General features: G+C 41.8%; 1 protein-coding gene across 1 annotated transcript; it reads right to left on the bottom strand.

Moving 5' to 3' along the window:
• Positions 1 to 1,848: 1,848 nt before the first annotated feature.
• On the bottom strand, positions 1,849 to 15,909 carry c1qtnf4 (C1q and TNF related 4). Its single transcript, XM_072460535.1, has 5 exons — positions 15,703 to 15,909; positions 13,843 to 14,031; positions 9,028 to 9,146; positions 8,827 to 8,951; positions 1,849 to 2,750 (listed from the first exon to the last, which is right to left on the bottom strand). Exons 1-5 carry the CDS (start codon positions 15,904 to 15,906, stop codon positions 2,251 to 2,253), a joined length of 1,137 nt encoding a protein of 378 aa, XP_072316636.1. The 5' UTR covers positions 15,907 to 15,909; the 3' UTR covers positions 1,849 to 2,250.
• Positions 15,910 to 25,029: the final 9,120 nt, after the last annotated feature.

Here is a 25,029-nt window from a genome sequence, read left to right as displayed (position 1 = left end):
GCCTGTATGATAGAGGGGCCAGATGGAAGCCACTCCTCCATAAAAGTCACATGCCAGTCCATCTGGAGTTCACAAAAAAGTACCTGAAGGACCTTCAGACAATGAGAAACAAAATGTCTGTGAACCGATGTTCACTAGGCAAGTTGTTGGAGTCAAAGGTGCTTCAACAAAGGCTGTGAATACTTGTGTACAAGTGCTTTTTTATATATATAATACATTTTATTAGAACAACATTTTCAACATTGTCATTATGGGGTACTGTTCGAAGAATTTTGTGGCAACTGATGAATTTAATCCATTTTGGAAGTGACTGATGCACTGTATCTGGGGCAAAACAGATTTTACTTTAGGTACCTGATTATTTGCATGCAATAAACTAGTTTTTGTTTTCACATTTCAAAACAGTAAAAATCAGGTACAGCGCCTTTAAAGTTTGACGTGGTTATTGATTTGTGTGCATGTGTTTCTTCAAATAAGTCTTATCACTAACACTACATGAAGATCTACATCATGCTCTACACCCATGTTCCCACAACCCTGTCTCCATATTTCAAATAGATATTTTTCACAGCCCCTAACGAAATATTCCCCTTACCTGACCATACAGCACATTCTCCAACTGTCAGCCCACAAGAACTCAACAAGGGCACAGTCAGATATTGTAGAATGGTAGGAACACTGAGCTGTGGGTACACTTGATTGGCGCCATCAGGACCTGTGCTGCCCCAACTTGTCTGCCTAGGAGGAGGTGCTCAACTGTTGCTGTCTTGCTTGGCCAGTCAATGCCACACACTTTTAATACTTTACAATGACATGTGGGTGTGTAACGTATCCTTCCAAATTCCCCTGAGCATGATTGACCACCCAGAGAAAAAGCATGCACAACTTTTATCTGCAGAGCGTATTTCTGTGGGGTTTTTCTTCATATGCAGGTCATACAGTCCAATATTGTCTATTGTCTATTCATTTTAAGAATGTCCTTTCATCAGGGTTCTCCTTTAGAGAAAAGGTAAGAGCTCAGAGTAGAGCTGTGGCTGCAGCTGACATGGAATGGGCATATGTTTTGGACGATTGTTGGAAGGCATGTACTGCAAAATGTGTCACCTTCAGCCACAAACTGGATGTCAATTCTGTGCTGTTGGGGCAGTAAGTTAAAGCCAGACCCCTCTCGATTTTTCTGTGCATATCCCACCAGGAGGAGATCCAGTGGAAGACCCAGTACACGTTGGAGGGACCAGAGTTGGGGGTAACGCGTTAGCTGGTAATACTTTAGAGTACTCAAATTACCTTTTTAGAGTAACAAGGAACGTAACGCATTAGTTTTGTGCACTCATGTAATCTAGTACTCCTCAAGTTACTTTATCAAATCAGTAACACGTTAGTTTTGATTAGATTTAATCTCCTCCCTGCAATCCCATAGCAAACACTTGTTTAGGTGTGTTGTGTGCACTACGCAACTAGTGACTGGGAGTCTAAAGAGAAATGCACTTTAAGATGCATGTTTTGAAAAAAATAATTTTCCTTCGTTATAACCACTATTTTGTAGCTGAGGGGTAGATGTAGGGTAGCAGCGATGTGTTGAATTTGACTTTAATAAACGTCGTTGTGCCCTTGCAAATCCACTAATTTTGTTTTAATGATGTCTTTCATTGCTTGAGGACAGACCTACACATGCTTATTGTATGGCATTGTGGTAATCTGTCAACATAAAAAAATATTAAATTAAAAATTAAAAAAGGGATTGTCGGCAAGTTATTGGTAACACAAGAGTATGGAGGGATGGTATTTTGTCTTTGCTGGTCTAAAATTTGTGCGTACGCCTCTAAACATTTGGGTAATTATCAGCTGTTGGTCCATTGCAATTCAGAGTCAGGGACATGGGTTTAATTGCAGTTTAAATTCCTGTTATCGCTAAGATTTATAGGACTGTGTGGCCTGCATGTAAACGTGAGATGAAGCAAAGCACTTGCCTTCCATTGATCTGCCCTGTGCCTTTGAGCCACACACCTCAGCAGACATTCAGTGCACCCCTGTTGGACTCATACATTCAAAGGTCATATAAATGAATGGAAGATTCAGATTTATGGTCAGTACAGTGTTTAGGAGACAACAAATAACTCAAGTCAAGGGTTCTTCATTCATTTCCTCATATTCCTCTATTTCTTATTTCATATGCCGTATGTCTTTTCATGTATATAGATTGATATGGAGAATGTTTCTGTGCTGATATGTTGAGGGCTGCTGAAAGGACTAGCGCCTGCTGTTTGCTGGGTCAGGGTAGACCAGAAAGCCGCTAAAGTTGATGTACTTGGCGTGGTTACTGTAGGCTCCAAAGCCCTGGCTCTGGTGCGAGTATAGCCACACTGTGTCTCCATGTTGCAGCGAGAGCATGAGGCTCTGGCTCTGCAGTGCTCTCTGCCCACGGCTGTCATCATAAATCATGGTCTGCACATCCATCTGGTTCTTCATTAACTTCACCGACAGCCTCTTTTCTGGCAGCTTCCCTGCATTAAAGGAGAAGTAGTAGATGCCCGGCACGCGGCACAGGAACACACCCGATGAAATGTTGAAGTCCCGTCCGATGTTCACAAACTCAGAGTCGAAGCTGATTGGTCGGTGGTGCGGAAGCCCCGTCTTGGTCACACCCACAATACTCTGGGTGCGTCCTACAGAGAAGGCGCTACGAGGGTCCTCCTCTGGCTCCTCCTCCTCTGAGCTCTCTCTGCGCTCTTCTGTGTGTCTGTGTGCATCTATCAGAGAAAGACAAAACCGTCAGCCTATCCTTTTAGAACTATCCATGAGTGTCAGAATGATTAACATAGCACTTAACACAATGAAACCAATTATTATATCTTCTGAATGGGCAAACGTCATCCAAATGAATAGACCCCTTCCCTTTAGAACAGTTCAACTCCAGGAAGATCTGAGGGACTCAGGAACCAGTTCATTGTATTTGTGCCTATAATGATGAGCATTAGCCCACAAATAAAGCAAGTTATGAATAATCAGCTAGTGCCAACCAATCAAAGCCTCATTAAAAGTAATTGTTGAGCATATAAACCTTTGGGTGTTTTTGGTGAGGACAGGGGATAGTCAGCTTAGAGCATTACAGAGTCATGTTGCTCAGGCCAGCTCTGGAAATTGAAAATCACTTTTGGATGGAATTTTTTTTTTAAACATTGATAACTACCTTTGAAACTTTTTCTACTTTGGTGTTTTATCAAAAATAATAAATAGCATCGGAAACTGCTATTCTGTTGACGAAGCCTGGCTGAAGTCACTCTGTTTTCAGTGGCCTCTACAGGCCGCTGAGCAGTACTGTGGGAGCTTGATTCCCTCCTTCCACAGTGTTCCGCTCTCTATCATGAGCTTTTAGAACCAGAGCAGAAAGCAGCTTCTTTTAGAGGTTTGCGCATGCACTCTGAGGACAACACAGGCTTAAACTGCACTGAATAAACCTGTATTAAAACCAGATAAATCAACAGATTGTGATCCTGTGCTCAAACTGCGCGTGTGCAGCAGGAAAACAGCAACGCAGAAAACATTCAACAAGTGACTTTAACGACATGTTGTTTTGTGTAGTTACCCGCAGTACTGAAGCTGTAATATGTTGCTCGTTGAAATTGTTTCAATAATTGGGGTTAATTGATGCCTTTATGAGGTGAGTTGGCTAATTTTGTGAGTGAAACAGCTATACAGAAATCATAGGGAAAATGGGGGTAGAAACCCCCCCCTTCTCTTACACTGTCCCCCTCTGATCCTCTCACTGACTCGCCATACAACTGAAGGCAAGGCAAGTTTATTTGTAGAGCACAATTTGTATACAAGGTAATTCAACGTGCTCTACACAACAGGTAATATGCATTAAAATCATTTCAGTCAAATGCACAGCTAAACAAAACTGTTTTTAGCTTAGATTTGCACATTGTAAGAGTAGAGGCCTGTCTCACATCCTCTGTCTCACAGGAGGCCGTTCCCTGAGCTCCTCAGAGTACGAGATGGTTCATACGGCATTAACATGTCAGAGATTTGCTTTGGTGCTAGGCCTTCTAGGCCTGAGCAAGAGGGGGGACCTTGGGACATCTTGTCTATGGACACGGGATGCGGGGACATTGTCCCGATGAACATTGTCCCCATGAACATTGTTTAATATTTTTTCACTGTCGCCCTCTATTGTTGTGATTTTGGGCATTACATTTTTATTTTTTTTAATTGAATACATTACGGTATTTGAGCACACAATTTAGGCTTCAAACTGCATTGAATTAGCGAGGAAAAATAGAAAATGCAGCTCATGTAGTGAGTGCCTTCTCTATTTTGTGCTCATGGTTTTAATTATATTATCTTTTAAATAAATGCAAAACAAATGAATGATGAAAAATCTCTTTTGGGGACACCCTTTGCCCTTTAGAAAGATCTACCCATTAAGCGGCAAATAGAATCACTAAGGTATTTGGCTGTAATCCTACATTAAGATCCATCAACAATTATGGACAAAATTATATCCCTCTTTTTATTAATATAAAATTATCTCAAAAAAAGGACTCTTATCCCATATTTAAGTCTAAGTCTAAGGATTGAAGTAATACAAATTCATGTTTTTCTCAGATTTCTTTACCTATTCCAGGCTCTCCCATTTCCATCCCCACAGTTTGACGAGTGGAATAAAACAATCTCAAGATTTGTATGGCAAGGCAAAAAACATTCATCCAGTTCAAAACGCTACACCTATCAAAAGGAAAAGTACGTTGGCGTCTTGTCTAAGCTCAGCATTGCTATACTGGTGTGATCAAGAATATGAGGTTAATTGTAAAAAAAAACAGGACTTTTACATATATTTTAAATAGGAGTTATTATAACCAAGAAATGAAACAAATCACCGTGGCCCTTTGACCAAAATATTTATTTAATCTTATAAATAAAAACTTTCAAGGGGAAACCTGACCTGTACACCTCGGGCTAAATATTCAGTTTTTTTAATCTTCAACAGGCCACAAAACTGCTCATTTTTAATAACATTACTAGTATAAAACAAAGTTGATTTAGTGGCATTTTGAACTATATTATTGCTGAACATTATTCTTTACCAAGTATTGTATAGGTGCTGCTAAAAAAAAAAGATAATTGTGGGTTTTAGTTATCCGGAGCTATGGTTCTGACCCTTATACGCCGCGTTCCAAGGTAGAATGCGCTCTTCTCACCAGCGTTGGTAGCATTATTTGTGAAATCCTTTGGCCTATGGTTGGTGCTCGTTTGGTTATTAGAAAATGCTGAGATGTTGACGTTCTTAAATATTTTCACTTGCACCTTATTTCCATCCTCCAAATAATATACAACACTAAGGACAGTCACAAATACACCTGTATTTTTTATGGTCATTGTGAATTTATGGAAATTGTGGATTCAGTTGAAAGAGAAAAGTAGCTGAAGTTGTGTGTGAGTTGAGACACACATCTATTATAACAACTAGTAAAACAGTTCCACTTCAATCCAAGTTGATCATTTAATGTGTAGCTGTTAAAATACTGAGGAGACTCTCCTTTTTCTCCAGATGCCATTTCCATCTGACACTGATGGTTTTCTTAATACTAAAGAACCACAAACAGGCAGATTCATTTGTGAAAAAGAATGTAGGAATTGTTACAGTGAGGAAAATAAATACTTGAACACCCAGCCATTTTGCAAGTTGTCCCACTTAGAAATTATGGAGACGTCAGGAATTTTCATGATAGGTCCATTTCAAATGTGTATGGAAATGTTAATACGGAAGCCTTTGTTTACAATTACAGAGGTCAAACGTTTCATGTAGTTCTTGACCAGGTTTGCACACACTGCGGCAGGGATTTTGGCCCAATCCTCCACACATATCTGTGTTGCTGTCGCTGAGCAACACAGGGTTTCAGCTTGTCTCCTAGGGTGTGCCTTGCGTCATTGTTATGTCGGAAGACCCAGCAATGACACATCTTCAATGCTCTGACTGAAGGAAGGAGGTTGTTGCCCAAAATCTCACAATACATGGCCCAGTTCATTCTCTCCTTAATACAGTGCAGTCGTCCTGTCCCCTGTGCAGAAAAGCACCCCCAAAGCATGATGTTTCCACCCCCATGCTTCACAGTAGGGATGATGTTCTTGGGATGGTACTCATCCTTCTTCCTTCAAACACAGCAAGTGGAATTTATACCAAAATGTTGTATTTTGGTCTCATCTGACCACTTGACTTTCTCCCATGACTCCTCTGGATCATCGAGATGACCATTGAAAAACTTCAGATGGGCCTGGACATGTGCTGACTTAAGCAGGGGAACCGTCTGTGCGATGCATGATTTCAAACCATGACGGCATAGTGTATTATTGATAGTATACTTTGAAACTGTGGTCCCACCTCTCTTCAGGTCATTGACCAGCTACTCCTGTGTGGTTCTGGGCTGATTCCTCACCTTTCTTTTCATCATCGATACCCCACGAGGGGGGAGATCTTGCATGGAGCTCCAGTCTGAGTGAGATATACAGTCGTCTTTAGCCTCTTCCATTTTCTAGCAATTGCTCCATGATCTATCACAAACAGCAGTTTCTTGGTGCCACATGGAGAAGTGCCCGACAAACCTCCTCAAGAACAACTCTTCATCAATGTACCCTTCTGTGACTGGACCTCAGCGTGTGTCTCCCTTGTACATGTTGAAGGGGGTACTTCCTTCCCCAGTTGAGCTAGCCCGGACAGGTTTGTGATGTAGTTTCTTGTTCCAGCAGCTTACAGTGTTCTGATCTCCATCGGGACATAACGGTTGTTCTTTGAATGCTCTTCAGCACAGATGTAATCTCTGAGTGTGGTATCTTTTACAGCTCAAACTTTTCCTAAGCGACATGTAGCAACTCTTTGCCATGTCCGGCCACATTCTGGAAGAGTTTTCTGAAGACAAGTTGACTTGTCTTGCATCCAACCATCTTCTTATGCTTATTCGGGGCCGGGTCACGTGGGCAGCAGTCTAAGCAAGGACACCCAGACTTACCTCACCCCCCTCTGGGGGGATCCCGGGGCGTTTCCAGGCCAGTAGAGAGACATAGTCCCTCCAGCTTGTCCTGGGTCTTCAGCGGGACCTCTTCCCGGTGGGACATTCCAGGAACATCTCCCCAGGAGGCATCCAGAACAGATGCCCAAGCCACCTCAGCTGGCACTGCTCGACATGGAGGAGCAACAGCTCTATTCCGAGTCCCTCCCGTGTGACTGAGCTCTTCACCTTCTCTCTAAGGGAGGGCTGAGCCATCCTGCGGAGGAAACTCATTTTGGCACTTGTATCCGCGATCTTGGCCTTTCAGGTCATTACCCATAGCTCATGACCATATGTGACGGTCGGAAAATAGCCTGACCGGTAAATTGAGAGCTTTGCCTTTCAACTCCTTTTCACGCTCCATTTTTTCCCTCACTCATGAACAAGATTCCCTTCAGCGGGACTTAAAACCTGCTTTATACAACAGTATGAGATCATAGCAGATTGGCTGAAGATATTTGTTTAAAAACAACCCATTAGCAAAGTAATATTAATCTGGGGGCCTCTGGGCCATGTGCTGGGAGTCCCCCAAAAATGTGATAACATTTGTCGTAGCTTGAAAACTACATTTTTCTTTTTTACGTCTTTCCATGACTGTTTGATGCATGTGAATGAATGACACAACAGCAGTATTCACATGAGGCAGCTGCAATTGCACCCGCAAACCGACCGCTCTGTGCACATGAGCTGACTCCCATCTTCACAGACATTTTTAACACCTCCTTGGAGTCATGCCATGTCCCAGCCTGCTTCAAGATGTCCATCATCATCTCTGTCCCCAAGAAGCCCCGGATCACTGGATTTTATGACTACAGACGTTTGAGTGCCAGGTCTTGCCCCACCTCAAGTCCTTCACTTCCTCCCAGCTGGATCCTGTTTGTGGACTTCAGCTCTGAATTTAACACCATCCTCCCTGCTCTGCTCTAGGACAAGCTCTCCCTACTCAACATGACTGACTCCACCTGCAGGGGGAGCACTGACTTCCTGTTGGATCAGAGGCAGGGCTGGAGGAAAATTTCTCAGCATATCATATCATCATAGGATCAGCCTTGGAGCATAGGACATATCAGCATAGACTTCAGGAAAGTCATTACTTGCCAGACCTCCCTCGCCCTGACAGACTCCACTAACCACGGGGGCACCACCATCACTCAGGACGTCAAGTGGGAGCCCACCATCAGCTCCCTCATCAAGAAGACCCAGCAGAGGATGTACTTTCTGCAGCAGCTGAGGAAAGCTAAGCTGCCAACGCAGACGATGGTGCAGTTTTACACATCCATCATTGAGTCCATCCTCACCCCCATCACTGCAATACGTTGGAGCCACAGCCAGGACAAACAGTGACTACAGCACATTGTGCACTCTGCTGAGAAGGTGATCTGCTTCAGACTTCTGTTTCTCTAGGATCTGTACATCTCCAGAACTCAGAGACGAACAGGTCGGCTCACAGTCACTCTTCTCACTCTGTACATGGACAGTTTGAGCCACTCCCCTCATGTATGGAGGCTCTTGTCCATCCGGACCAGAAAATCCCACCACAAGAACAGTTTCTTTCCCTCTCCCTGGACTCATGAATACTCAACACCTGCCACTTTGACTATTATTCACACCAATAACCACTCATTGCACTGCTAGTGTACACAGCAAGGAGGAGTTTAACAAAAAATTAGGGGTGCATGACTCAGCGCAAGGGTGTATGGGTAAGGACACACTTCCATTTCTGATGACTAAGCAGGCCTTACATACAAACTAAAGTTCTCTATCCTGAGGTCACACTCACCCTGACTCTCCTTTGTCGTTTGAGTGTCCTCTGTCCTGATGGTGGGGCTGGGATCCAACTCATTGGCCTGTGGAGAGTCGTAGTCACTGGAAAGCCCTGGGTACAGGCTGGGATATATCAGGTACCTGCAAGGACAAAAACAGGAGTATTAGAGTGAACATGTCCTCCTGAGCACCATGTCAGAGGCCATGTGGGGAGTACCCGCTGAAGGTGGTGTAGTGCGCCGTGTTACTGTACAGCGCATAACGGGGGTCACCATGGAGACGCAGCCAAACAGTGTCCCCAAAGTCCAGCTGCAGCATCACACTCTGGCTCTGCATCTAAGACAGACCAAAGAGTTCAAAATGTCCTCATCCATATACACAGAGAGTCAAACATGTCCACACCAATGTCCACAGAGTCCAGAATTACATTGCATTACAAGTGTAAATCCTTTTTCTTCCAGGAGATTCCTGAGGAGAAGTCGAGACAGTTTGACTGCTGTCCAGAAGTAATTTTCAATATAAAATATTTCTCAGAACTGGCCTGAGAAACTAGAATTTATACTGCTGTGAGCTAGATTGATCCTGCCCTAAGGGATGAGATATAGCCTAAAACTAAACTGTCTTCATTATCTGATTATGTTGTCACCTAGTATGGCAGTATACATTTTCAAGCTTCTAAGTCCAGTCCGAGTATTGTTCAAATATGGACCCAATGTAGAAACAAATACATTTTAAATTACAGAATGGAGGTAAATGGAACATGATGTGATTTTAAAAGAAAAACTGGAATAACCTCAGAACAAGACAAAATGTGAAAAATCCTGGTGGTTAATTTTTTTTATTCATCAAAAACAAATATTTACTGATAGAATTGCCTCACAAACGTTTTTCATTTGTTCATTTTAATACTTTACCACAAATTTTACAAAAACATCATTGAGGTGTATATACGATCCACATTCAGAATGGCTCTGAATTAGAATGACCTATTTAGGTATTAAGGATATGATGGCTTCTTTCCAACTCGGAGGGATGAGCTTTTTTAAAGGCCCAGTTGGTAAAAGCAAGGGAGTAAGTATGTTTTTTAGAGCTTTGTACCACTCTGAAGTGAACTCCCTGGAGATTTATTGTTTTTTAGTCTTTTGATTGTACTTTGAATTTCAGTAGATGATATTTCTACTGTATGTATGTATTTCTTCTTCTTTGTTTCCTGATATTTTGGTGAAAAGTTTTTGGTAAAAGGATGCAAATACTGTTATGAGGTCTTGTTTGGTTAAAATTATGTTATTCTGCCTATCTTGTGATGTAAAGATTGTTCTCTCTTCCAGTTGTTTTCTAAGATTTCAAGCAAATAACTTTTGTTGAATTTTGAATCGCTTTCATAGGAACTTTGTTTGGTGAAGGGCATTTCCCCCCCCCCCTTGTGAGGCCAGGTCATTAATCTCACCACTTGTCTTTTTAATTTCCTAATAAAATATTGAAATGCACACTCCGAGCGGTTTCTTTATTTAATTCACCTTTATTTGGTTTGCGCATCGCGGAGACCTCAATTTCATCCCCGAGGTGCCCAGACTAAACCCAGACTAAACCAAGTCCAAAACGCGGAGGCGCTGAACGCAGAATATGGCGCAGGCCACACACACATCTCTGCTTGTAACCTTGACTTGTGAGCCATAAACAAGGGAAGACAGCAGCCACAGGGGTGGATGATCCCGAAGCGCACAGTCCCAGCCAGGCCAATGATCGTTGTCACCCAGTGTGGAGAGTTTACAGGCAGATGTGTGCGCGGACTTCTTGTGTATCCGTGTGGCCAAGCTCAGTCCCAGTTTCCCCAGTTAATGGAGCATAGGTCCTCGTTGTGGACTTTTGCTAATTTAACATGACTAAACCAAGACCAGGTCCAGGACAACAAGGACTGCATGAGTCGTGTGCAGCAAGCAAGGCACAGCTCTGGAGCCGAGTGCCAAAAGTCTGATCGTACGTGCGGATCTCGTGTTGTGCTAGTGTGTGCCAGTTTCACACAGACTGGGACAAAGATTTTGGGTGAATGTAATGTGATGGTGGGAATTGGGGGCTTAATGTTCCCTCTAATACTTCACGTGTCTGAGCAAACACACAAACTCCCTGAGCGGCCCCTTGGACCACTGTGGGCAACATCAGACGTATTGTAGAAAAAGGTTCAGTTGTAGTCATCTGGACTAGAGTCAATCTGCGAATTTAGACCGGGAACTCAGATATACGCAGATTGACAATGACTCTTGGATGAGAGTCGAAACGTTTTGTTTTTTCTAAAACTGAGTCCAGATGACTACAACTGAACCTTTTTCTACAATGGAACACTCCTGGACGAATGAGGGATTACACTGACAACATCAGACATAAGCACTGTGGCCACGCCAGTATCACATCTGTCCAAGTTACATGCTTTGTTAAAAGAATCAAATTACAGCATTAATTTCTGTGCTTTAAACCACTAACAAAGAAAACAACTTGATCTGTGAAGCAGGGGCGGACTGTGTGAAAAAAGTTGATGTTGAAGAAATATTTACTCCTCAGAGTCCTATCCATTGGGGGGGGAAGTAAATAAATCAAATCCACAACAAATTACATGAAATTACCCCTATTTATCTGTATCTATTCATTTTAAACTCAGTTAACCACAATTGTATGATATCCTACTGTATAATGTCAGCTTGATTCAAAAGAAAACTCCCTTAACTAGATATATGAAAGATAGATGAGTTTTAATCATACTGTTTGAGAACCACTGCTTTAATCAAACTTAAACACACAATACAGAGTACATCTTTAAATAGGCCTTGTATCTGGATTATGGCCCAGTCCAGACCATTGCCGATCATATTAGTGCAATGAGACAGTCCGTGAATGGCCCATGTTTAGACAGCTCTGAACACCACTCGCATGGCGTTGAGCCTCATTCAAAAAGTTTGACCAGCATTGTTCGACTCTCGTGGTCAAAGGGTCCTTGATGTGAGAATATATCCACCTGACACAGAGCTCTCCTCCTCTCATCTCCATCTGCTCGGTCCTCTGTTGCAGCGAGTGGTCCCTCTCCCCCACACATGCATACATCGTGCACACTGCCCCGTATAACGGCGGGACTTTGCTCTCGGTGACAAGGGTGCTAGGCCACACAAATCAGTCTAATCTTGCAGCATTTGACCCGTGGGATATCCTGTCCACCACAGGTCTCTAGTCAGGGCTGACTGGGGGGAAAATACAGCCCTAAATGTTGCTTGACATTTTTTCCTTAAAGGTGCCATAACATGCTTTTTTCACGTTTCGTAGTCTATCCTAAGTGTATGATTGATAATAATAAGTGTTGTGCAACACCCTTAACATAATAGTTAAAGTCTATGTCCATCGCGCTCTTATTTTCTGGTTTTTCGGTATCGGATAGAACTTCTCTCCATTTATTTTCCCGGTTGCTGCATCAACTGCCACATCAACCTTCACCATTGTGATAATAGTAAAGAGTGCGATATCATTACTGAAGTTTTGGGCCTCTTTGAACCGTGTTTAGTCGTAAATCGAAGCAGAAAAACTCCGGGGCTTGTATGGGGAGACACGGGAGCCTGGAGCAGCGCGGAGCCGGGGGGAAGGGGGCGGGAGGCTGGAGGGGGTGGAGAGATGGGAGGGGGAGGGTGAGGGGGGATGATGACGCGTGCCTGGGGTTATGACGCGGTCTTGCCCCACCGCCCGTCAGTTTGATAAGATATTAAGATAAGATAAGATATTCCTTTATTGTCCCACATGGGGAAATTTCATTGGTGCAACGCAGGTAGATACAGAGGTAGATACAGAAGAACAGATCACTTATAGGAAGTCTGAAAAACACTTTCAGTAGAAGATCTCCTATAAATAAATAAAAACTCCCATAGACAAATAAATAAATAAATACATAAATACCATTGCATGTGATCCCGACAGTAATTGCACATGAATATGTGTCACGACAGCACATAGGTTGCACATGAATTGCACATGAATTCCAACAGCAATTGCACATATGACAGAATTGCACATCAGTATTAGGTTAGGTCAGTATTGCGAGTGTTCAGTACTAACAGTTTTTGTTATAAAGTCTGACAGCAGCAGGAAGGAAAGACCTACGGAACCTTTCCTTCACACATCGAGGGTGGATCAGTCTCTCACTGAAGCTGCTCTCCAGAGCGGAGAGAGTGTCCTGCAGGGGGTGACACTCATGGTCCAGCATAGATGTGAATCTAGCCAGGACCCTCCTGTCCCCCACCTCCTGCACCGAGTCCAGAGCACAGCCCAGGACGGAGCTGGACTTCTTGATGACTTTGTCCAGCTTCCTCCTCTCCCTCTCTGTGATGCTGCTGCTCCAGCAGACCACACCGTACAGGAGGGCTGATGCCACCACAGAGTCGTAGAAGGTCTTCAGGAGTGGCCCTGTCACTCCAAAAGACCTGAGTCTCCTCAGGAGGTAGAGCCGACTCTGGCTCTTCCTGTACAGTGCGTCTGTGTTATGAGTCCAGTCCAGTTTGTAGTCCAGTTTGGAGATTGGAGGAAAGGAGATAGCCTGTAATATAGCTAAACACTGCGGGAATCAATCAAAAAATTACTCTGGTACATATATGAAGCACAAATAGCAATGTAAGAAGGTTAAAAGCTCTGAAAAGTCGATTTTGCATGTTATGGGACCTTTAAATAAAAGGTCATTAAGCAGGCTGGCATTGAAACTCCACCAAGTCTATTCTACAGTGATGTAGATAGGTGCACGGTTACTTATATCTATTGTGCCTACATCTGCTGTACTCAGCTCTCATTGATGAGATCTTGCGCTACCTTCATTTGTGTTTGTAATAGTAAAGTCAGTCAATCCTTTACATTTTTGATACTTCAATTTGCCTCCAGTTTCCTCCATTCTGGAATTTTGAACATTCTGATGACAGTATTTTAAAAGCTCTATATCTCCAGAATTTCCACACCAAAGTCCATAGAAAATGGAGTCCGGTGTCTAGGTGAGGTCTAATTGAACACGTACCTTGCGCTCATCTGTGTTGTCCTCATCATACACTATGGTTTGCACCTCGTTACGGTTCTTCATCAACATGACGGACAGCTCTTTGTGAGGGAATTTGCCCACAGTGAAGCTGAAGTAGTAGGCTCCCGGGACCCTGCAGGTGAACAGGCCTGTGTCCTTCTGAAAGTCTCCACCCACGTCCACAGTCACCTGCAACAGGCCAAGCAGAGAAAACTTAGGAAACTGACCGAGGTGAAGGGGTTTCTGAAATATAACAGAGCTGAGAATCCAAGGCTGTATTTAATAGTTCTATTCTGCTGGCTCAAACTATTTACTGCATGTTCTTCCTTCTACCTCATCCCCATTTCACGCTTAACTGTCTTGTCTAACCCTTGTGCTATCTTCGGGTCTGGATGACCCACAGGCGTCTATAGTAGAATGCCTCCCTTCTCCCTCCACATGAAAAGTTATTCTTGTTGTTTAAGGTTTAAAAGTAAAAAAAAAATTTTAACACGCACATTATCTTTGAGGGGAGAACAAGGGTTTTAAAAGAGCCTTTACAAAAATAAAAAAAAATAGTTTAGTCCTAGTTAGTTTTAAGGCCGTGGCTGCAGAGCCGCGGCGCGGTCAAATGGCCCAGCAGTTTCAGGAACCGCGGCAGTGCCATATAGCCTCATGGCTAACCCTAACCCTAACCTTAACCCTACCCTTAACCCTAACCTTAACCCTAACCTTAACCCTACCCTTAACCCTACCCTTAACCCTAACCTTAACCCTAACCTTAACCCTAACCCTACCCTTAACCCTGACCTTAACCCTAACCTTAACCCTGACCTTAACCCTAACCCTAACCTTAACCCTAACCTTAACTCTAACCTTAACTCTAACCCTAACCCTACCCTTAACCCTACCCTTAACCCTAACCTTAACCCTAACCCTACCCTTAACCCTAACCTTAACCCTGACCTTAACCCTAACCTTAACCCTGACCTTAACCCTAACCCTAACCTTAACCCTAATCCTAACCCTACCCTTAACCCTAACTTTAACCCGGCGCGGTCTAACTCGGCGCGGTCAAATAGTTTCAGGAGCCGCGGCACAAAATAACATGGAAGTTTCGGCCGCAGCTCTGTAGACACTCCCTAGTTTTAAAGGTACACTATAGGCACATTTCAACTGGCTCTGGTCGCAGTTGTTGCCTTAAAAGTACAGTAAGATGTTCTACATCAGACATCTCTGTGAGTTCAGAATGTGCATGATTAACAGGCCAATTAAGGACACACATGGTCCATCCCAAAACAAGCATGGCTGCTTACAAGGAATAAAGAAGGGAAAAAATATCACAGGGACTGAAAAACATTTTGTTCTAAATAATACATAACCAATGAGCTCCTGTTTCACATTTGTCACATAAATAAAGTGAATCTAAATAAAATAATCTGATGGCAGTGCCATGGTTCTCTCTGAGTTTAACTCGAGGCTCAACGGAGGGCGTTCTGACCAGACTCACTCTTCGTGTTTATTCTAGACCCCTAGACTCTAGACTCTGATGGTTCCGTTAGATTAACTGCTGGTAATGGACTAATGACTACTTTTAACTCATGAGGCAGACCTCAGCGAAAAAAACATTTAGCAGTTCCAAGTTTGTGGGTGTGAAGCTAGAGTAAACAGGAGCGTACTTCCGGTTTATCTACTACTTGTCCGCACCTCCATGCTTTGTTCTAGAATCAGAAAGAGATCTATTGCCATTTTATATATGTATATTTTTTTATGTTAAAGCATTGCTTAAAAAAGTAGCAGTGAGAGAGTAATTGTGTCTTTCTTTTTCTTTTTGGTTCTCAGGTCTCGATGTGGTCTAGACAGATGGTGAACATGATGGACCTGGTCAAAGGTGACGGCCAGATGCTCCCCTCCTCCCTCCATGGACTTGGAGCGAGTAGCAGAAAAGGCAGAGCGGAGGCTCAGATCTGAACATAGTCTGGAGAAGCCCTGTACCACAAGGAGGGGCCACAAAAGCAGGCCAATCAGAATGCAGCAGGGCCAGGTGAGTCGGCCAATCATCATTCTGTGAGACGCTGACATCATCACTAGTGCAAAAACAGAGACAGAAAAGGACACTGTCAGAATGTAGGAACAAAATTGTCAAAGAATAAGGTTAGAGCTGTCAGAAAGCAGGCTTTTTGAAACTACTATCACATCATGCAGTTCAGTGAAAGATCACTGAAAGGAGACCATCCATCCATCCATCCATTTTCTACCGCTTGTTCCCTTTCGGGGTCAAACCATTCAAAGTTGTACTTAGTGTGATCAAGCATGTTTCAGTAAGTAAGTAAGCAGACTTGTTTTAAAACAAAACAAAATCTAGATCAATATTGCAATTTGGGTGTCTTTATGGGGAGTGGGACTAATTATTTAATTTTGATTTATCCATGTATTGATTGTAATTATTTAGGGGACAGGTGGGTCTTATTAAAATAACAATAATATAGTTTGTATGCTTATGTTTGTTTTAAACTCAAGTTGATTTAAAAGCAATACAGAATCATCCTCTTATTTTTCATTTGGAAAAATGATCATGGTCAAGAACACACACAGGAGAAAAACCTTACAGCTGTCCCATTTGTAACGAGACATTTGCCTTCAATTATCGATTTAGACATATAAAAACGCACACAGGGAAGAGAGCTTTCAGCTGTTACATCTGTAACAAACAATTTACTCGACCCTATGGACTGAAATGTCCTCTGAAAGTGCACATGAGGGAAAACCATCCTGCTGTTAAACCTGCAATTGAAACTTTTCATGGACACACACAGAAGAACAGAGCACACGCACAGAAGAGAGACCTGTGTTATCTGTTTAAAAAAACATTATTATTATTATTATCACTATCATTGTACCTACTCTGTATTACAACACTAGAATTTCCCCATTGTGGGACAAATAAAGGAAAAAGAGAACATTTGAGGGGTTTCCTTGTATAAATAATTGGAAAGAAAGTCCCGCACACTGTCTAACTTGCAAGTGAAATTTATTTACAGATGAAGAGGCAACGTTTCGGCAGCTGGGCCTTCGTCAGGCTATTTGGTAAAGTACTATTTGGTACAAAACCTTGGTTATAAGTCAACCAGTTTAAGATTTTAACATCTTTGTTTAGTTTGTATGATTTGATAGCTCCTCCCTTGTAAGCATAGATTTTACCCAGGGATTCTTAACTTTCTCTAAATGTTTAGACCGTTTCGCTATCTGCCATTAAGGCCTGTACAGGAACCCCTGGCACAACATTATTCAACATTTTTCCATTGAGCTTCATATTCTGGGTCCACTCATCAAACAGCGGGTTGGGAATTGAAATCAGGATAGTCTGGAATAGATTCAATTCTTTGACTTAGACTTAAGTAGGGGATAAGAGTCCATTTTTCAAGATCTTTCTTTATAGTGAAGAAAAGAGGAGTACAGTTTTTTTTCTCTAAGATTGCTGATAGTTCTTTATGGAGAACCACACATAATATTTAAGCCTTAAATATATGTAATCCCTTGAATTTGAAGGGACTCTTTTTGCCACTTAAATGGACAGGTCTTTCTAAAGGACAGAGGTGGTCGCCAGTAAGCCAATAACAGCTGGCTTACTGGCTTACTCTGGGTAGGATAAATATTCGAGTTCTCGGTCTTGATTTGCAGATTGAAAGTGACTCTTGGATGAGAGTCTAAACGAGTCCAGATAACTACAACTGAATCTTTTTCTACAATGGAACACTCCTGGACAAATGAGGGATTACACCGACATTAGTTATGGCCATTTCTGGTTTGGTTAAATGTAGTAAGACATCATCTGCATTGCGGGCAATTTTATCTACACCATAAATTGTTTCCGATTGTCTAATATGTGACGGAGCAGCGTAAATGCCGGTACATGTCGGCCTCGGTGAAACTGAGATAAACAGTATTTTAGGTTTTTTCCCCCAAATTTGTGATGTTCGTTTTTTTGCATTATGTGAAAGTTGAAGTTATAAAGTAGCCCCTCCGTGCTTCAGATAACAATATTCATTACCTTAAAAGTACACATTAAGCTGTTAAAAATGGGTAGTTTTTGTGTGCCGCGCGGGGGGCGTTACCCTTTTTTCAGCAGCGTACTGTTGATCTTTTTCCACCAATCAGCTGCGAACCACATGGCTACAGCTACGTGTCCCCTGTACTCCTCTCATGGACTCTTTCAGAGACATTATTCATTCTCAAGACTTTCTCCAGAGCGTATGAGTCCCTGGACTACATTGCAACGGAACTGAGGTACTTTTACTCTAAAGTATTGCTTTAACGCTGTGTTTTAAGGTGGTTTCGTGATGTCACTTGCCTCGGCACCTGAACAGACATGGAGCAATGCTAAGCTAACATGCTGCTTCAGTGCACTCTATGTTATAAATACGGGCTTGAATTTAATGTGACCACTTTCTGAACAATTAACATCACGTAGTCTCTTGAAACTAGCTGTTTTGGGATGGTATAATGTCTGTATCTTTGTGTTTTTTACTGTAGCCCGCGTTAGCCGCTTTAGCTCGCTACATTCCAAGCTAGCACCGGGCCGTGTTCTTTTTTCCTGGCTTCAGCATAACAAATATGGGCTTGAATTTAATGTGACTACTACTGAATAATTACCATCACATACTCTCTTGAAACTAGCTGTTTTGGGACGGTATCTTCGTGTTGTTTTTACTGTAGCCCGCGTTAGCCGGTTTAGCTCGTTCCAAACTTCTTTATTTGACTACTGTAATGTGTCAACATTAGCCTAGCAAAACTTCAGTGCTGCTCTCTGTTCTGCTTAAGACATGTTTCTTCTGTTCTCATTTTTTTTACATTGTCATCAGGTAGTGGAAAACAGCTCTCCTGAGTCTCACCTCAGTATCCCACAGCTTGTTGGAACGGCGGATGGCAAAGTGTTTGTCAAGAACTTGGACTGGCAGAAGCATCTGAGTCCCTTCTTCAGACGGCTTCCAAAGATCAAGAGTTATCAGCACTTCAGGTATTTATATTGAAACTTTCACATTGTGTTAAAAAAAAATGAGTTAATGAGTGTTTTATGTGAAATAGTTAGCCATTTCTTAAATGTCCTGTTATTTGCTTACAGCTTTGATGCCAAGAGACCAGGTGTGGCGCTTGCAAAAAGTCTCCAATCTCTGAACATTGACAGGCAGACCCATCTATCCTATTGCACTACATAACTTTATACCTTTATATTTTATTATGTACATATCATGCCGTTTAGTGCTCAGTGTTCAATGTTTTGTTTGTGTTGCACTGAATCACCTGTGAATTCTGTTTATTGTCAAATGGCAATAAACCCTATTCTGATTTTGATTCCATTTTAATTTAGTAACTTCTAATTCTGATTCAAGTCCAGTTACCGTCAATAACAACACTCCTCTTGAGTCTCTAATGACAGCTGTAGGGGGAGGTGCTGTCAGTGTGACAGGGGGGAGGGCTTATCCCAATGAGATGCAAATGAGCCCCCCTGTGACTCTGGGCTCACTCCGGTGAGAAACTTTAGAGGCCGTTTTCTCAGTGAAAGGTTTTGAGAGTTGTTTACATTCAAATGACCACAACTTACTCAAATATGATAAGATGTGCATGAGTGAGACATCATTGCATAGCTTTGAATTCACACTTTCAGAATCAGAATAACTCAAAATGTCTCCGGGTAGACATGTAACTGGTTTATCCACGGTCAGTCACATATATTAAGCCAAAGTTTATGAGGGCTCATGCCAAGAATATGCAAAGAGCCCAAAGACTGATCCAAAAAGAGATCACAGAGTGGAGGGAAAGCCATTTTCCAGGTAGAAAAAAAAAAAAAAGGCATATATCAGATGCGGTACGGTTGATATAACATTTTCACCTGGGTATTTACAAACTTACGTTGGAACATACTGGCCCACACTGGGCAAATACTCTCCAGTAAAGTCTGATAACCTTTCATTGAAATAAAGGGAGGAAAAAAACTCTGAATCCAGTATGGAATTGGCAAATGCCAAGGCCTCTTCTGCTGGAGTGAATCTTTTTATTTTTCCATTCACGTTGATCCTGGGCATTGCAGGATAAAGCAGAGCATACTCCACTTCTCTCCCAGGCGGGATTTCACCTGATCAAAAGCTTTGCATTTATTGACCACTTGCACCGAGTAGTCGTTGAAGAAAGAAACTTCGGGTTTGGTTGGCCAGGGTCCAGACGTCTGGACGCAGCCATGACGCACTGTTTTTCACATAAGTTATGGAACTTCAGCATAATTGGTCTTGGACACTGGTTTGGGGCTGGTTTGTGAGCCAGGGAGCAATATGCACGATCAATCTTTCTTTTATTTTATTCAATCTTTGTTGGAAGTTTGAGATAATAAACTTCCAACAAATTTATATTTGGGATACAAGTCTCCAAACACTTGACCACATCTTTACCCTCAGTGTTTTCTGCAATGCCAACAATCTGCAAATTACATCTGCGTTCTTGGTTTTCCAGGTCATCCAGTTTGTCTGTTAAAACATGTAACTGCTTTGTCAATTTTTCCACTTTGGTTAGTAAAGTGGAGGGTAGAGACGGTGTCCCTCAGGTCAGAGACTTCCTCCTCGGCCGCTGTGACTCGAGTGTCTAGTTTACCATTCTTGGATTTCCAATCACACATTTCCGCCCGCATCCATCTTTGCATCTACTGTCTTTGTAATCTTGTCAGTAATCTCCTGTAAAGAGCCAGAGCCTGTACCTGGCCGCACAGGGGCTGGCGCTGATACGGAGCTAGCTAGCTCACATGTAGGCTGACATTTTCCAAGAATATGCATAAAGGCTAGATTTGTGTAGTGCACGACAAATGTTGTCCTGTGGACAGATTCCCTGTCCACCTGAGCTGTGGATCTCTACAACCCCTCCAGAGCTACCGTGGGCCTCTTGCAGGTCTGTAGTTGTTCCATACTCATTCCATTGAGTGCAGATGATGGATTGAACAGTGCTCTGTGAGATGTCATAGCTTGGGAAATCTTGTTATAACCTAACCCTGCTTTAAACCTTTCCACAACTGTATCCCTGACCTGTCTGGTGTGTTCCTTGTGTTGGGTAGCATTACTTTTAAAAGTAAGTAAGTTATCTTGTTACAGCCCTGAAAAAATAAGCTACTGTGTTATAAAAGCAACGTGTTGGAGTAATCTTGCATTACCAATAATTACCATAATTGTACAACCCATATAGTTTATTGTACAACCTATCGTTGCGTTGTTCATTCACGCAAAACAGACGTAAAACCTCACCTGAGGCCTTAATTGGTTTGTAATTTTCTTTTCTGAACATGAGGCTGCCATTACTGTTTTATAACATTACTGATGCAAAAACTAAACCTAACACAAGGAGAGGAGCCTGACGGCTTGGCTTTTCTACAAACACAGTAACATAAACATCAAAATAGCAAATAAAACAATTTAATTTAATTTAAAATTATCTTTTATGTTGACGGATTACCACAATATAATGCCATACAGAGAGCATGTGAAGGCCTGTCCTCAAGCAACGAAAAACATGGCTAAAACAAAAAATCTTGTTTTAACACTGTAATTTATGTAAATCAAACCCATCGCTGTTACCCTACATTTACCACTAAGCTACAAATAGTGGTTTTACCAAAGGAGAAGGATTTTTCAAAACGTCCATCTGAAAGTTTATTTCTCTTTGGCATGAGGACAAGACTCCCAGTCACTAGTTGCACGATAAGCATGCTCTGGGATTGCGGTGAGAAGATGAGACCACTAAAGAGCTGATGATGAACCAAAACTAAAGCGTTACTGATTTGAAAAAGTAACTTGGGGAGTACTAGATTACATGAGTCCTCGTGACTCTAAAAAGTAATTTGAGTACTCTAGCTAACGCATTACCTCCAACTCTGTTTATGATACTGTTTATTCAGGGTAAAAAGGTAAAAAATGTAGTAGATTAAAACCTGGAGTATTCAGTGTTGTATTTGTGTTTTTGTGGTTTCTTCCTCTTGTCCTCACAGTTCTCACACCCCTGGAAGAGACCCCCTCCTTTTTACTCTCCACTGCAGTCCACCACAGAGAGTCTGAGGGTTTCTATGGCAACAATTCTGAAGCAGCCCATATATGCAATGTGCTACAATGTGAAATTTCATTTCTTCCTTTCACTCTTTCCTCATAATAAGCATTTGAGTTTGAGTTACCCTTTCAAAATCCTCAGTTCCACCATCCAATGTCATGAAGTTGTAATCTTCTTAAAGTCCATATACTATCACTGGACTTCATGGTTCTGATTATTTAATACTCATCTTTCCTCCATACAAAATAATTCTCGCTAAATCCTAGCGGCTAAGGTTTTAAGTAGTGCTGTGAATCAATTAAACATTTTCTTTAGATTAAACACATATTTGTGCAGATGACATAGTGGTCGTGTGTGGTAAAGAGTGATGTTTTAATGTTTTATTGCCTTTAGCAATATGTTAATGGACTGAGATAAACCCAATTGTTAGCAAGTCAAGGGCTACAAACAAAGCCATGGCCAAATTAGAAATCAACGTCTTTGTTGATCTTGGTTGATATCTTTTATGTCTGTGCTTTGGTACTTTGGTGCTAGGCCATGGAGAGACTTGTACACAAGCAAATCTGCTTTAAAGTCTATTCTCTGAGCCACAGGGGGCAGTGCAGAGACCTGAGAACAGGACTAATGTGATGGTACTTCTTGGTTCTAGTCAGGACCCGAGCAGCAGCGTTCTGGATGTACTGCAGCTGTTTTACAGCTCGTTTGGAGAGGCCAGTGAACGGCCGTTACAGTCTAATCTACTGGAGACAAACACTTGGATAAGTCTCTCCAAATCTGGTTTAGACACTATATTTTTAATTTTGGCAATGTTTTTTAAGATGGTAAAAAGCTGCTGATGTTATTGATTTGATGTGGCTGTTAAAGTTCAAGTCTGAGTCTATTATTACCCCCAGATTTCTAACTTGGTTTGTAGGTTTTAGTACAAGACTCTGGAGGTGACCGCTAACACTTTCTCTTTGTTTCTGTGGGCCAAAAACAATGATTTGTGAGTTACAAAGTGAGTTAGCTCTAAGTGTCTTGGTGGTTTCAGGGTAATGTTTTGCATTGTGGGATTTATAGCATTTTTAATGCCCTGAACTTTGTCATTAAAGAATAATGCAAACTCATTTGGATGTGGAAAATGAGTTCTAACGGCAGCTGAGCTGGAGGGTTTGTTAATCTGTTTTCTGTGGCAAACTGGACACGCGAGTTGTTACTGCAGCTTCCAATTATTTCAGAAAAATATCTTTCCCTTGTTCTACATAAAATTAGGTTGTACATGTTCAGCTTCTCTTTGTAAATCTTTTTTTGAACCTGGAGCTTTGACTTGCGCCATTTCTGTTCGGCCCTGCGGCACTCCCTTTTCTGTGCCCTGACCGAATCATCATTTCTCCACGGCGCCTTCTGCTTATTTTCAACCCTTTTAGCCTTCATAGGGGCGATGGTGTCCAGAACATTCAAAACACTAGATGTAACAGAGTTCAACAAATCATTTACATTAGAACATGAGACATTTTCAAAGTTTATCATTTCCATAAACAGTGCACCTGTGCCATCACTTATGTGTCTCCTCTGAACAACTGCAGGACCAGCCTCTGAACAACTGCAGGACCAGCCTCTGAACAACTGCAGGACCAGCCGGTGGTTTGGGAAAAACAGACATGTCAAAGAAGACACAGAAATGATCAGACAGAGCAGCATCGACCACATTGACATTTGGAAAATTTACCCCCTTAGTAATTATGAGATCTAGAGTGTGCCCTCTGCTCGTTGGGGGCCACTCACATGCTGAGCAAGACTGAAGGTTTTCAAGGACAACATCAAGCTCAAGGTATTTGGCAACATGATGTTGGCAATGGGCAAACTCTTCTGTTTTGGAAAAGAGGCCAACGACATCAGCCAAAATGATCCTGGACAGATTTGGGTAGTCATTTTACCACAGTAGTAAAGAATATAATTGTGATGCTGGTACCTGGTTGTATGGACTTTCCAGTTGCATCATGGAACATATGCTTTATTTCTTTGCTTGTAGGTGAAATAGTCTTCATCATTTTTCATTTCAAGAGCCATCAGTGTGTCGGGAATGCGGGTGGGGTATATTTATTTTAGCACCTTGGTTGACTAAGGCATTATGGTGGCAAGGATGCTCTAACTGGAGCGTGAATCCGCTTGTATACTTCAGAACGGACATTGGCCTCTGTAGGCTCATTTGTTGCCATTACGAGAATTGCAGACACATCTCCTCAACAGAGAGTTTCTCCTGCAGTATTTGTGGTCAATGCTCTGAGGAAGGCCGGCGCACCTTGTGGCAGTTTTGGCAGTTTTAACATCAGACCTACTAATATGGAGTTAGAGGGGTGCTCACCAATGGATTGAGAGCTATTTAGAAAACAGAAAGCAGTGTGTATGTACAGATAAATGACACAGAATCAGAAAGATATGATATGTGCCTCAAGCCTCGATTTTTGAGCCAAAACTAATTATTTTATATATAAATGATTTTGTAAACATATCAGATCTTGGGGAAATTATTTTTTCTGATGATATGAATTATTTTTTACTGGAACAAATGAGGAGTGAATGAGGAGCTCAAAAAAGTAAAACAGTGGTTTGACTAAATGGATTAACACTCAAAATTAATAAAACTAACTTTATTTTGTTCAATGACAAAACAAATAATACTAATAATAATAAACACAATTTTAGGAGTCATAATTGATGAAGATCTGGGTTGGAGATCTCACATAAATTACACAGAAGAAAAATATCCAAAGCTATTGTTTTGTTGCATAAAGTCAAGTTTTCACTAAATTGCACAGCATTATTAACGTTATACATCTCAATCATTGTCCCATATTTGACCTACTGTGTAGAAATGTGTGGTCCACTTGTTCAACATATTTACAACTAATATTTATTTTACAGAAAAGAGCCTTGAGAATTGTCACTGGCTGCCGTTATAGAGATCCACCAAACCCAATATTTGTTCACAATGAACAATTCATGATATTGCTGACCAAAGTATTTTTAAAGTAATGTATAAAGCAAATTACAAAAAAATACCCATAAACATTCCGGGATTTTCTTTTTGAAAAATTAAAAATAAAAGTCACTATTTTCAAAAAGCCCAGATTCAGAAGCAAAGTAAGG

Source organism: Eucyclogobius newberryi, unplaced genomic scaffold (genome assembly GCF_026437365.1).
Source record: "Eucyclogobius newberryi isolate DKJ021-1_F unplaced genomic scaffold, fEucNew1.0.hap1 SCAF_3, whole genome shotgun sequence".
Classification (NCBI taxonomy): domain Eukaryota; kingdom Metazoa; phylum Chordata; class Actinopteri; order Gobiiformes; family Gobiidae; genus Eucyclogobius; species Eucyclogobius newberryi.
Note: the sequence above shows the minus strand (reverse complement) of the source record. Positions and strands in the feature narration are given on the sequence as shown.